The sequence below is a fragment of the Mytilus galloprovincialis genome, chromosome 4, assembly GCF_965363235.1.
Source record: "Mytilus galloprovincialis chromosome 4, xbMytGall1.hap1.1, whole genome shotgun sequence".
NCBI lineage: Eukaryota > Metazoa > Mollusca > Bivalvia > Mytilida > Mytilidae > Mytilus > Mytilus galloprovincialis.
The window spans coordinates 16139996-16155659 of NC_134841.1; the positions used below are offsets into that span (position 1 = coordinate 16139996).

Consider the following 15664-nt stretch of genomic DNA (forward strand, 5'->3'; position numbering starts at 1 on the left):
AAACAAGTGAGTTTTTTTTTGTTCTCATGTTTTACTAGTTGTTAATTTTATTAAACAGTCAGGATTCTACTTCGTCAAAATTATCTCCCCATTACGCCAGTTCATTTTCACAATCGTAGAAATGGAAACCATTGTAGGGATGACGCGCTGCCAATTTTGCTCTCGGAAACCGATAAATTTATCCACATTGCACCATTACAATCCTTATATGTCAGTTGTATTTTAAAAGACAAACGTATCAACTAGCTAATGAGCATCAGTTAATGATCTTGTATGCATTGATTCAACTTAAAACTATTGTCTGATCGGTTGTCAGGTGGAATTTTTGAAAATTCATAAACATTTAAAAAAAATTTAATTAAATATTTCGTGGAAGGACAGACTAGATTTTTTTAGTGGTTGAAGACTATAAACCCTGGTTATCACACACAAAAAATAATAATTTTTCGAAGATATGCATTTTCATCATCCAACTTCAAAGACTGTCGTCAAGTACATTCAGTAAAAAAATAGCTATTCGAACACACCTACTCTGTTTTAGTGATTCATTAGATAGGTATTTCACTTGACCCATATATTTCTACTTTTAGTACTGTGATTTTTTTTATGTTATAAAGTCAACCTGTAGCTTTGATATATAAAAATGATAGAATCTGAAACGAAACGATGTATGAAATATTCTTGCTTTTAACGATATCAAGACAAAATATTCAACTCAAACACGCCCTAACATAAAAAGGTGCACTCGATTCTCTTTTTTCGATACAATTGTTACCCATTTTTTGGATTTTTTCCTGGAGTCATATAATGGAAGGGCAGACACGAAAATTACTGAACTAATAGATTGATATGTTTTCCGTCCGTGGTAATTTTAAAAAAAAAATCGGAGGTTATGCATTTTCTACATCCAACTTGAAAGATACCCATGTCGTCGACTTGATATCTAGTTGTTTTGCTTAACTATGTACTAGATAAATTGAAAACTTATGCAAATGGTGTTTTTGAAATAAAACCCTTCGTAATTGAGAAGAAAATTGTAATTTTGTTTGTTTCTATTAACTTTTATATTTTTTGTCACTATAGTAAACATTACAGTAAGCATTTATCTCCTTCTCTAACAAAGAGCTTCGATTCTTTTGTTCTATTTCAACCTGGTTTCCGACTGTAAAGGGCATACGATACAGGTTTGATCCCATATTTAAATGTTGCTGACAATTTGCATATAGGCTATTTTTTGACCGATTAAATCAAATATGTAATAAAAAATCTATCTTCATGTGCTACTTTTTGAGTAAAATGAGGTCCAAATTTTATATATTTGCGGCAATATTAGGATTTGTTGACGTATTTTTCCTTTCGACAGAAATACATAACTTTTTTATTTTAAATGTTAAACACAAGCTGTTTTTGTTAAAGTATTTCACGGTAAATTATATTTTATTAAATGTCCTTTAAAAGAAACACAACTGTTTAAGAACTTGAGAACACTTGGTTGTTAGTTTTCTCATCAAGTTGATTTATTTTACATTTATTATTTCGGGGCCTTTCATAGCTGACTATACGGTATGGGCTTTGCTCATTGTTGAAGGCCGTACAGTGACCTATAGCTTAGTGTTAATTTCTTTGCCATTTGGTCTCGGCTTGTGGCGAGTTGTCTCATTGGCAATCTGCATACCATATTCTGTTCTGTTCTGCCAGGTCTGGTTTAAAAAATCCCTCCTCCTTGCACTTCGCACAATGACGAATAAATGTTTCTCCTTTTTTAAAACTTGATAACTAAAAATGTGAAGGCACAAGTTTTTGAACATTACAGTCTTTAATATACTTGATAAACAGTGGCGGATGCAGGAATTTTCGAAAGGGGGGGGTGCTAGCCCAGGGCAAAGGGGGGGTGCAGGGGGGGTGCAAACATATGTTCCGATTCAAATGCATTGATCGGCCAAAATAAAGGGGGGTGCGGACCCCCGGAACCCCCCCTCTGGATCCGCCACTGATAAATGATTAAAATTAAGTTACATGATAAAAAATTACAATTTTACGGATTTTTTACGTTTCTCTTTGGAAACAGATTTATATATTATTCACTTCTAGCGACTGGTTTGCGGTTCTGATTTTTATATATGATCGATTCAATCAAAACTAATAAACCAGTACTAGTCATTTCTGAAAATAGAACAAAATCGCTAGTATAAATATAACTTTAACAGTTATTTATACCTTCAACTTGTAAGGAGACGACATCGAATAGAAGACAGGTAGTTTTAACTCTATTTATTTATTGATACTGTACATGTGTTACTGTAGCTAGCTAGAAAAAGGCAAACCAAAATATAAAAATCAAATGAGAGTTTAACAGGTAACTGAGGTAGACTTTGATTTGATTTTGAGGTCTGATACTGTATTTTATGTACACAAGTGAAAATTAAATAGTCAGATCATATATTTTCCTGTATTTTATGTACACAAGTGAAAATTAAATAGTCAGATCATATATTTTCGTATGTCATATGAATTCCATACTATGCATGCTTTTCCAATGGCAATGGAAATTGTCTCTCATTGGCAATCATACCACATCTTTTTTTTATATTTGCCAAATTACATCAACAGTAATTTTTGGTGCATGACGATAAAATGTACACTTTCTTTAATTGACTGAGTTTTGACAAATCATGTTAAGTTCTGTCCAAAAATACCAGTAACTGTTAATTATTTGTGACCTGTGAAGAAGCACAATAATATGAGGCAGGCATTACCTGTTAATGGGGACGAAGTCTGTATGAATTAATTTTTTTTCTTCAAACATGTTAATAAAAGAAAAGGGAATACCATAACATTTCCGATTTTGGTTCTGTTGTTAGGGATTTAGTTGTGACGTTATTTAAGTTATGACGTCATATTCAATGTAAACAAAGAAACGCTTTCATCAGGTAACGTTTTATTCATATCAAACAATTATTAAAAATAAATTGGTATTGAGTGCCAAATCCATATTTTTCTACTAGACTGATAAATATATATTTTATTCAAACTCTCATCCAAACAAGACTGGAAAAGGAAGTAAATTTCTGTGCAAATGCAGGGATTTAAAAAAGTCTGAAAAAAAGTTTGAATAATTTTCAGTTCATTTGGTTTCTAATGGTAGCGAAAAATGACCATTTGATGATTTAAGTTACATGTAATGGGCATTCCTACTTTCTTGCACATTTACATGTATAGACCTAATCATCAATTATCATGATTATTGCTGTTCAAAAACCTGTGCTGCCTAAAAGCCCTTACTAGTGAATATGCCCCTCTTGAATTATCAATTGGCATCATTCAACAAATCACTTTTCCAATGTGGTGTCAGCTACATGCACATGTATATATTGCTTGTACGACTTTGCCCCCCGCAGAGCTATAGAAAAACAGTACATTAACAGGTGTTACACAGACTCTTTTTAGACGATACAAGGACTCTTTTTAGTTGTTACACGGACACTTTTTATGAATAGAATCACTCGTGCATGATAAGTGAGGTCATGGGCACTTTAACTTTCAATTAGATTTGAACTTTTTGGTTCACCGACTTATATAATTATTTCCTGTCTTTTTATTGAACAAAATATTTACGTTAGCATCAATATCTTTTTTCCCAGTAAAATACTATTCATATCAGTACACTAAGGGTGTAGACATTTAACTTCAAAAAGGGGGGGTATGGTTTCTCCTAAAAAAGATATTTTGATCCCAAATTTTACGAGAAAAAAATTATTATGGTCAACAATGGTCAAGCAGATGACAAATTAATGTTTTGCATGATTCCTGATTTTCCGAATACCGTAAATACTGCTAATTTAAGCAAAAACATTTGGGTGGTAGCGTTGAAAAGTATATAGTTAATATACTCAAAAAAGAACATACCGCCCCCGGGCCCTTCATGAAGCAAAATATTCGGTCAATAAATGTTTTCTTCAATATATGGACATGAATAGTATTTTGGACAACACTGAGAGTAAAGATATGATGATAATGACGTGTATATTTCAATAAAAATAAGACAGGAAATAAATAAATAAAAATCAAATCTTATCAAAAGATAAAATCCCTATCAACTCACCAATGCACGATTGATCCTATAAACAAAAAGTGTTCATGTAATACACGTCCAAATAAGCAGCAAATCTAGAAGAAAATCATTCAACTTATGTCATCAACTTTTGGGCGGTAATTTAAGCTGCGATTGGATCATAATGTAACACGTGTTTAATCCCGATCAAAACACGCAGATCTAGAGATGAACATGAATTTAAAAAAAAAATTAAAGTATATGCCTGAATCTATATAATATTTGGACAAAATTCATTTTTTCATAGATTTATTCATTTCATTCACTTATGAAGTAGGAAATTCATTCTTTTGATACATTTATATTGTTATCGAATTTATATTAGTGGCGGGTCCAGGTCCAAATCCAGGACAAATAAGAGAGGGGGGCAACTTTATGTCCCCATTTAAATGCATTAATCATAAAAAAGGGTTGTTCCAACCCCCGGGAACCCCCACCACTGAATGTTAAATTCGTGTATTTGGCAACAAACGAGCGATTTTTACGATTTTTTTTAAGGGGGATGGGGGGGGGGGTCATGTGTGGTCATGAATGGCACATTCTGCATTTTTTCATCAAAAATAAAGATTACAGCCTGTTTATTTTAAAATGAATTAGCTTTTACTTGAAATGGTTCTTTTTTTTTTTTTTTATCAAATTATAAGATTCCTGATTTTTTTTCTTGAACACGGTTGAAGGTAAATGAAAAAAATAAAGGAGTTTATACTGTAACTTACATTTACTGCTTTATGGCTATCTAAGTTTCTCAAATGTTTAGTCTTGTAAAATGTATTATTACTTTCTTGAAACGTCGTACAAGTCAGATAAAAAACAAAAGTAACAAAAGAAACAGGCCGGTAACAACCAGCCGAATAGTTTTTATACGACCGCAAATTTTGAAAAAATTTTCGTCGTATATTGCTATCACGTTGGCGTCGGCGTCGTCGTCGTCGTCGTCCGGCGTCCGAATACTTTTAGTTTTCGCACTCTAACTTTAGTAAAAGTGAATGGAAATCTATGAAATTTTAACACAAGGTTTATGACCACAAAAGGAAGGTTGGTATTGATTTTGGGAGTTTTGGTCCCAACATTTTAGGAATTAGGGGCCAAAAAGGGCCCAAATAAGCATTTTCTTGGTTTTCGCACTATAACTTTAGTTTAAGTTAATAGAAATCTATGAAATTTTGACACAAGGTTTATGACCACAAAAGAACGGTTGGGATTGATTTTGGGAGTTTTGGTCTCAACAGTTTAGGAATTAGGGGCCAAAAAAGGGCCCAAATAAGCATTATTCTTGGTTTTCGCACAATAACATTAGTTTAAGTCAATAGAAATCAATGAAATTTAAACACAATGTTAATGACTACAAAAGGAAGGTTGGTATTGATTTTGGGAGTTTAGGTCCCAACAGTTTAGGAATTAGGGGCCAAAAAGGGACCCAAATAAGCATTTTTCTTGGTTTTCGCACCATAACGTTAGTATAAGTAAATAGAAATCTATGAAATTTAAACACAAGGTTTATGACCATAAAAGAAAGGTTGGGTTTGATTTTGGGAGTTTTGGTCCCAACATAATAAGGGGCCCAAAGGGTCCAAAATTAAACTTTTGTTTGATTTCATCAAAATTGAATAATTGGGGTTCTTTGATATGCTGAATCTAACTGTCATGACTGTGTATGTAGATTCTTAACTTTTGGTCCCGTTTTCAAATTGGTCTACATTAAGGTCCAAAGGGTCCAAAATTAAACTTAGTTTGATTTTGACAAAAAATGAATCAGTTAGGTTCTTTGATATGCTGAATCTAAAAATGTACTTAGATTCTTGATTATTGGCCCAGTTTTCAAGTTGGTCCAAATCGGGGTCCAAAATTAAACTTTGTTTGATTTTATCAAAAATTGAATAAATGGGGTTCTTTGATATACCAAATCTAACTGTGTATGTAGATTCTTCATTTTTGGTCCTGTTTTCAAATTGGTCTACACTAAAGTCCAAAGGGTCCAAAATTTAACTTAGTCTGATTTTAACAAAAATTGAAATCTTGAAGTTCTTTGATATGCTGAATTCAAAAATGTACTTAGATTTTTTATTATGGGCCCAGTTTTCAAGTTGGTCCAAATCAGGATCTAAAATTATTATATTAAGTATTGTGCAATAGCAAGTCTTTTCAATTGCACAGTATTGCGCAATGGCAAGAAATATCTAATTGCACAATATTGTGAAATATCAAAAAAAAATTTAATTAGAGTTATCTTTCTTTGTCCAGAATAGTAAGCAAGAAATATCTAATTGCAAAATATTGTGCAATAGCAAGATTTTTTTATACGACCGCAAATTTTGAAAAAATTTTCGTCGTATATTGCTATCACGTTGGCGTCGGCGTCGTCGTCGTCCGAATACTTTTAGTTTTCGCACTCTAACTTTAGTAAAAGTGAATAGAAATCTATGAAATTTTAACACAAGGTTTATGACCATAAAAGGAAGGTTGGTATTGATTTTGGGAGTTTTGGTCCCAACATTTTAGGAATTAGGGGCCAAAAAGGGCCCAAATAAGCATTTTCTTGGTTTTCGCACCATAACTTTAGTTTAAGTTAATAGAAATCTATGAAATTTTGACACAAGGTTTATGACCACAAAAGAAAGATTGGGATTGATTTTGGGAATTTTGGTTTCAATAGTTTAGGAATAAGGGGCCAATAAAGGGCCCAAATAAGCATTTTTCTTGGTTTTTGCACAATAACTTTAGTTTAAGTCAATAGAAATCTATGAAATTTAAACACAATGTTTATGACCACAAAAGGAAGGTTGGTATTGATTTTAGGAGTTTAGGACCCAACAGTTTAGGAATTAGGGGCCAAAAAGGGACCCAAATAAGCATTTTTCTTGGTTTTCGCACCATAACGTTAGTATAAGTAAATACAAATCTATGAAATTTAAACACAAGGCTTATGACCATAAAAGGAAGGTTGGTATTGATTTTGGGAGTTTTGGTCCCAACAGTTTAGGAAAAATGGGCCCAAAGGGTCCAAAATTAAACTTGTTTGATTTCATCAAAATTGAATAATTGGGGTTCTTTGATATGCCGAATCTAACTGTATATGTAGATTCTCAAGTTTTGGTCCCGTTTTCAAATTGGTCTACATTAAGGTCCAAAGGGTCCAAAATTAAACTTAGTTTGATTTTGACAAAAAATGAATCGGTTGGGTTCTTTGATATGTTGAATCTAAAAATGTACTTAGATTCTTGATTATTGAAGTTTTTTGGTCCAGTTTTCAAATTGGTCTACATTAAGGTCCAAAGGGTCCAAAATTAAACTTTGTTTGATTTCATCAAAAATTGAATCCTTGGGGTTCTTTGATATGCCAAATCTAACTGTGTATGTAGATTCTTCATTTTTGGTCCTGTTTTCAAATTTCAAATTCTACATTAAAGTCCAAAGGGTCCAAAATTAAACTAAGTTTGATTTTAACAAAAATTGAATTCTTGGGCCTCTTTGATATGCTGAATCTAAACATGTACTTAGATTTTTGATTATGGGCCCAGTTTTCAAGTTGGTCCAAATCAGGATCTAAAATTATTATATTAAGTATTGTGCAATAGCAAGTCTTTTCAATTGCACAGTATTGTGCAATGGCAAGAAATATCTAATTGCACAATATTGTGAAATAGCAAATTTTTTTTTAATTAGAGTTATCTTTCTTTGTCCAGAATAGTAAGCAAGAAATATCCTATTGCACAATATTGTGCAATAGCAAGAATTTTTTTTAATTGGAGTTATCTTTCTTTGTCCAGAATCAACTTAAATCTTTGTTATATACAATATACAATGTATATACACTTTTTACTACCAACTGATAAATTTAAATAATCTTTACCATTCAGTGATAACAAGCAGTTTTTTTACATCTTAATATTTTATGATGTATTTAAATGAGTAGTTATTGTTGCAAACTCCATTAGAAATTTGAATTGATATCAGTTTTGAAAAAGGGAAACGGGGATGTGAAAAAAAAGGGGGGGGGGGTTAAATTTTTCTCATTACAGATTTCATAAATAAAAAGAAAATTTCTTCAAACATTTTTTTGAGAGGATTAATATTCAACAGCATAGTGAATTGCTCAAAGGCAAAAAAAACCTTTTAAGTTCATTAGACCACATTCATTCTGTGTCAGAAACCTATGCTGTGTCAACTATTTAATTTTAGATTTAAAAAGTTTGAAGAAGAAATCTTTAATTGATTTGTAAAATCTTGGCATTTGTTTTGTGTAAAAAAAAACCATGTAATGTCAAAAATTTGATCACAATCCAAATTCAGAGCTGTATCATGCTTGAATGTTTTGTCCATACTTGCCCCAACTGTTCAGGGTTTGACCTCTGCGGTCGTATAAAGCTGTGCCCTGCGGAGCACCTGGTTCTGCACTTGTAGTCAGGTCAAAGTCCTCGGCTATCGCCTCGGACCTTGACCTGACTACTCGTGCAGAAAAACTATCCGGCAACGGTTGTTACCGTCCTGTTTCTTTGTTACCTTTGTATTTTATCTAATACTTAATTTTACTGGAACCTTTGTCATGTTTATGATTTCCAGTAATACAATGTAGCAGACAAATAGTGATAAGGACATCATAAGGTGTATTATATATGTAGGACTCTAAAGTGCGATGGGGACGCTAAAGTGTGATGGACACGCTAAAGTGCGATGGTATACCCTAAAGGGCAATGCTTCCATATGCTAAAGTGCGATGGTCCGCGAAAGTAAAGACGTAAGAAATGTAGTTGGATTATGACGTTAACAGTCGTTTATACAAACTAAAAATGAACACGCTGGAAAATAAACTACAGACATTTGATTTACAACTTTTAAACCAAATGTCAATGACTTAATTAATTTAAACCAAACCATGCTTTGTCGGCTAAAGCAAATGTGTTTTATTTTGGTGGCTTGAAGAAGAACTTGTATCCTGCTGTCGACCGTTTTACTATAGTCCCTGTCGATACAAGTAGTATTTGCATAGATATCCTGTACAGTATCTTGCTTTTATTAGAAGAGAACGGATGCAATTAAATCATTGTTTTTGTTGCAGTTTATTGTGCGTTAAAATGTTGTCGCTCTTATTGAAAAGCAACGTCGGCAAAATAAAGGGACATGTTTTCATGCGTAAATTATAAATTGTCGGCTGAAAAAAGCATTGCAGGATAATATAAAATGGATGTGTAGTTTCTACAAAAAAAGCGTAAATTAAGCTCGGCAAACATTGCCTTTCTCTCTCATTTAAATTAAACAAATAAATGTTACATATTCCAATAATAATCACATTTTGTATCTTTAATTATAAGGACAATTGTAAGGGGAGGTGTTCCAATTAAGAAATAATTCATGGAAGCCATAGATTGTTGGAAATTTACACATGGCCATGTGTAAATTTCCAACAATCTATGGCTTCCATGTATTATTTCGGTTCTAGTAGGACAAATATGGTCATTAAAAAACTGAAGCGAGGGTGGGTATGCTGTGTGTGTGGCTGTTCTTTTTTACTCCCTGTTAGATAAAGTTCAAATATCTTTATAGATATGTAGCTTGCGTAGGTTATTTCGAGAATAACTGCTAGAAAAAAACCTTTTTAATTCTTTAAATTTTCAAACCCAACATTTCCCACTTTTAATTTACATGTTTTTCTCGTAAGCTTCCGTCAAATCCAAAGTTGACATTTTGTAACTAAGGAGCCGCCATGTTGACTTGCTGAAATGAGTAAATATGCGAATAATGCAATAGAATAGAATAAAAAATAAAACAAAACCTACCTCAACAAATCAGTTTTAATACAATATCATACAAATTCCGATGGTTCACGTAACAGAAAACTTTCAACTTTAGCGGTTTCATTTGTATGACGTCATGTTTTGAAATGACTTAAATTCGCCAAAAAGATTAATAGACTTTCGCGGCATTTTATTTAATTTTTATTTTGTTGATTCTCCGAGCTCTTGTGCAATACTTCTTTTTATGATGCATACGAATAAGAATAAAAGTTATTTTTTTTTTTTTTTAATTGCACTTTTTAAAACAATAAAATCAACAAGGGTCTGCAAATAGGTTCCAATACATGTAGATTTACGTGGAAAGTATATTGTGAAAGCCATTATTATGTATATCTCTGAGTTTGGCTAAGTATATTTTATCGAGAATTTTATCACAGTGTTGTTTACAAAGCTAAAGAAGCACGTCATATAGAATAAGTGATAGACTACATGTGAACGGCAAGCTACACCAATTATCACAATATTTGTAAATTCGCCCAAATTGTAAAAAATTCATTGACTAGTACAAGAAATATAGTATTCTGTGTAGTATTACGTGGTCGGTCTTTTAGAATAATTCACTTCAAACTATTGTTAGATTATAATGCCTTTCACATATGGTATACCTTATAATACTAGATTATACAAAAGGACTATTTTTACAATGAGTGTTCTTTAACGTTTTTTTATAAAGCCCTAGAACCTTATCCTATTGGTCCATCGCACTTTAGCGTGATATACCATCGTACTTTAGCATACAAACAACCATTGCACTTTAGCGTGAGACACCATCGTACTTTAGCGTAGACCATCGCACTTTAGCGTGACCATCGCACTTTAGAGTCCTACATATACATGTACAGTGTATCATACATGTGAAGCTTCCATCTGGAGGACAATAATGCCATTTTCAGCTTCTTCTACTGTCCCCTCATTAAAGAGATAATTTACAGCAACTGGGATAGATTTTAGGGCTGATTAGCATGTGATCATAGATTGATATAATACTCAACAGGTACATTGTGTAATATTACATTAATTACTCAATATTAATTTCTTTGTTTTATGCTACACATCAAGGACCATAAAAGTTAAATACAGGCAGAATTTTGTCAAAACAGCTATTGCAAGGTTTTGAGGCAGAAAAGTAAATTGTTGTGCAAAGGCTAGTAATTCACAATTGACATTCCACACCATTACAGGCAAATAATAGATAACACTTAATTTGACCAATGATAAAATCTGAGTTTTAATGATGTTGGATGAATGGTTGTTTAACTTCCAGTGGCAAAATAAATGCATATTCAGAATAAGGGTGTTCAAATTAAAGTATTATTTAAATATTTGCATGAAATATGATACAATTTGATTTAACATGATGTAAAACCTCACCTTAGTGATTATTAAAATGGTAACTGCATTGTATTTATCTCTGTATTGGTGTTTTAACTTTCTCATTCAGAATTATGATATAGAATTAATGGCTGTATTTATTTATTTATAGAATCATGAACAGACATTTTTTTTTAATTTTCAGATTAGTTTTACACAGATTTGAGCAATTGACAAAATAATGAATATGAAATAATGGTGAAACATTTACATGATATTTGCCTGAATTTCATTCAGAGTAATCTAGACAAAATTCCAAATGCTGGAGAGAGACTTCCAACTGTCCACAAAGAACTGCTCTTAGAAAGAATCGCTGATCATGATTTATTGATACCAGAATACATACCCTTTGCAATAAAACAACTATTTAGTAGTTCTCTTCGTCATGTGACTTTTTACAAGTGTGACCAGGTAACTGATGAATTCTTATGTGTGTTAGCCAATCAGAAGTGTGTACTTGATTCTCTAACCATTCAAAGATGCCAGTGTGTTACAGGTAATTAGAATAAAAGATTCTGATGCTATATAATCAGTAGAAGTTATACAAGTTATGGTTACTGGTACTGGTATAGCCATATGTATTGATGATTAATTTACTTAAGACTTAAATAAACAAACCTTCCTCTTGAGTAATTTAACAGTTTGTGGCATGTTTAAAATTGTACATTTAGCACTTTTCAACATGTTCAACCCAATGCTGGTCAATTTATTTTAGTGGTTTTTCACTTAATCTTATTGATGTATTTATATAAGGGAAGGCCTCAGTTTTAAATATCCATCAATTTATATTTGTTTTATTTTTCTTCTAGCAATAGTTAAGTACCGGGTAAGTTAGTTGGTTTACAGTTTTTACCTGTAAGAATTTTATTTTTAAAATACATATAAAATGTATGTACATGTATCTATATATAAGCCTCACAATTATGTGGTAAAAAAAGTCATATCTAATGCATGTTTATATCTTTGACAGATTGGGAATAGTAGTTTAACTTTTAAAGGATATATACGGTATTGATGCTAGTTTTTTTTTTTTAATTGATATCATTTTCTGGTAAAACCAGTTGGTTTTTTTTTTTACAGATGTTGGTATAAAGAATATTACAGATGGGCAAGATCAACTGTCTTATTTAAGATTACGTAGACTGACAAACATAACATCTACAGGTCTGTCCTGTATTAAATCTTCTAAACTAAAGACTGTTGATTTAACTGGCTGCCTTGCTTTAACTGTTAATGGTAAGTCTAACTACATTGTATTAAATCTCCTAAACTACAGACTGTTGATTTAAGTGGCTGCCTTGCTTTAACAGTTAATGGTAAGTCTAAAAAGTTTTGTCAGGTTTTGAAAGCTTTGTGACAATGAGGGTAGTTCAACCATAGAAAAGAATTTTAGTGTTAACTTCAGTATGCTGAAAGGATAACTATGGACTGCATGGATAATTTAAAGCTATCAAAATGATGGGTTCTAAAATGACATTTGATGAATTAAAGGCCATGAAATGTGTATTGAAACCAATAAGCATGATAAGAGTATAACACAATAAAAAAAATTACATTTTAAGGTCAACATACTGTATAACTGTGATCTGTTCCTAGTGTCTTTTTGTTGTTGGGATGTACAAGTACCCAGCCACATCCACTTGTATTTTTGTCCATCTGATGAGTGGATGTGGCTGGGTACTTGTACATCCCAACAACAAAAAGACATTGGTATAAGTGAATGGAAATCAATAAAATTTTAACACAGAGTTTAAAATCAAAAAAGGAAGGTTGGGATTGATTTTGGGGGTTATGGTCCCATCGGTTTTGGAATTAGGAGCCAAAAGAGGCCCAAAACATTCATTTATCTAGTTTTAGCACTATAAGTTGTGTATAAGTATTTAGTATTTCAATTACTCTGAAATTGTACCACAATGTTCATACCACTAAGTATAAGGTGGGGATTTATTTTAAGGGTTATGGGGCAAACAGTCTAGGAATTAAGGGTAAAAAAAGGGGCCCAAAACAAGCATTTTTGAAGTTTCAGGACAATAAATTATGTTTAACTGTATGGATCTCTCTGACATTGTACCACAAGGTTCCATATAATAAAGGGAAGGCTGGGGGTGTCAGTTATGGGTTAACATACCTGAACATTTAGGAATAAGGGGCCCAAAAAGGGCCAAAAAGAAGCATTTTTATACGACCGCAAAATTTGAAAAATCGTCATCCGAATACTTTTAGTTTTCGCACTCTAACTTTAGTAAAAGTGAATAGAAATCTATGAAATTTTAACACAAGGTTTATGACCACAAAAGGAAGGTTGGGATTGATTTTGGGAGTTTTAGTCCCAACGTTTTAGGAATTAGGGGCCAAAAAGGGCCCAAATAAGCATTTTCTTGGTTTTCGCACTATAACTTTAGTTTAAGTAAATAGAAATCTATGAAATTTTGACATAAGGATTATGACCACAAAAGAAAGGTTGGGATTGATTTTGGGAGTTTTGGTTCCAACAGTTTAGGAATTAGGGGCCAAAAAAGGGCCCAAATAAGCATTATTCTTGGTTTTCGCACAATAACTTTAGTTTAAGTAAATAGAAATCAATGTAATTTAAACACAATGTTTATGACCACAAAAGGAAGGTTGGTATTGATTTTGGGAGTTTAGGTCCCAACAGTTTAGGAATTAGGGGCCAAAAAGGGACCCAAATAAGCATTTTTTTTGGTTTTCGCACCATAACTTTAGTATAAGTAAATAGAAATCTATGAAATTTAAACACAAGGTTTATGACCATAAAAGGAAGGTTGGTATTGATTTTGGGAGTTTTGGTCCCAACAGTTTAGGAATAAAGGGCCCAAAGGGTCCAGATTTAAACTTTGTTTGATTTTATCAAAAATTGAATAATTGGGGTTCTTTGATATGCCGAATCTAACTGTGTATGTAGATTCTTAATTTTTGGTCCCGTTTTCAAATTGGTCTACATTAAGGTCCAAAGGGTCCAAAATTAAACTTAGTTTGATTTTAACAAAAATTGAATCCTTGGGGTTCTTTGATATGCTGAATCTAAAAATGTCTTAGATTTTTTATTATTGGCCCAGTTTTCAAGTTGGTCCAAATCGGGGTCCAAAATTAAACTTTGTTTGATTTCATCAAAAATTGAATAATTGGGGTTCTTTGATATGCCAAATCTAACTGTGTATGTAGATTCTTAATTTTTGGTCCCGTTTTAAAATTGGTTTACATTAACGTCCAAAGGGTCCAAAATTAAACTAAGTTTGATTTTAACAAAAATTGAATTATTGGGCCTCTGTGATATGCTGAATCTAAACATGTACTTAGATTTTTGATTATAGGCCCAGTTTTCAAGTTGGTCCAAATCAGGATCCAAAATTATTATATTAAGTATTGTGCAATAGCAAGAAATTTTCAATTGCACAGTATTCAGCAATAGCAAGAAATCTTCAATTGCACAGTATTGTGCAAAAGCAAGAAATCTTCAATTGCACAGTATTGTGCAATAGCAAATATTTTCAATTGCACAGTATTCCACAATAGCAAGAAATATCTAATTGCACAATATTGTGCAATAGCAAGAAATTCCAATTGGATTTCAATTGGAGTTATCTTTCTTTGTCCAGAATAGTAGTTGAATCAACTTAAATCATTGTTTTATACAATATACAATGTATATTCACTTTTACTACCAACTGATAGATTAAAACAATCTTTACCATTCAGTGATAACAAGCACTTTTTTTACATTTTAATATTTTATGATGTATTTAAATGAGTAGTTATTGTTGCAAACTTCATTAGAAATTTGAATTGAGATCAGTTTTGAAATAAGGGAAAGGGGGATGTGAAAAAAAAATTGGAGGGTCAATTTTTTTCATTTCAGATTTCATAAATAAAAAGAAAATTTCTTCAAACATTTTTTTGAGAGGATTAATATTCAACAGCATAGTGAATTGCTCAAAGGCAAAAAAAACCTTTTAAGTTCATTAGACCACATTCATTCTGTGTCAGAAACCTATGCTGTGTCAACTATTTAATCACAATCCAAATTTAGAGCTGAATCCAGCTTGAATGTTGTGTCCATACTTGCCCCAACCGTTCAGGGTTCAACCTCTACGGTCGTATAAAGCTGCGCCCTGCGGAGCATCTGGTTCTAGTTTACAGACAATAACTTGCATGACTTGTGTTTAAGTGTATGAATCTCTCTGAAATTATACTACAAGGTTTCTTACTACAAAGGAAAGGTTGGAATTGAGTTTTGGGGTTCTTGCTCCCTGGGGCTTTCAATAAGTGAGGGGCCAAAAAAAGGGGCCCAAATAAGCATGTTTGTAGTTTTCTGTCAATAACTTGTGTTTAAGTGTATAAATTTCTCTGAAATTATACCACAAGTTTCCAT

General features: G+C 32.3%; 1 protein-coding gene across 1 annotated transcript in view; it reads left to right on the forward strand.

The window, feature by feature from the left end:
* Positions 1-2110: 2110 nt before the first annotated feature.
* The window catches only part of LOC143071475 (uncharacterized), a 36243-nt gene continuing 22689 nt past the window's right edge, over positions 2111-15664 (forward strand). Inside the window, exons 1-3 of the mRNA XM_076245788.1 lie at positions 2111-2255; positions 11420-11770; positions 12355-12510. Of these exons, the coding sequence (XP_076101903.1) occupies positions 11470-11770; positions 12355-12510 (457 nt within the window). The 5' untranslated portion in view covers positions 2111-2255; positions 11420-11469. The remainder of the gene's footprint in view (positions 2256-11419; positions 11771-12354; positions 12511-15664) is intronic.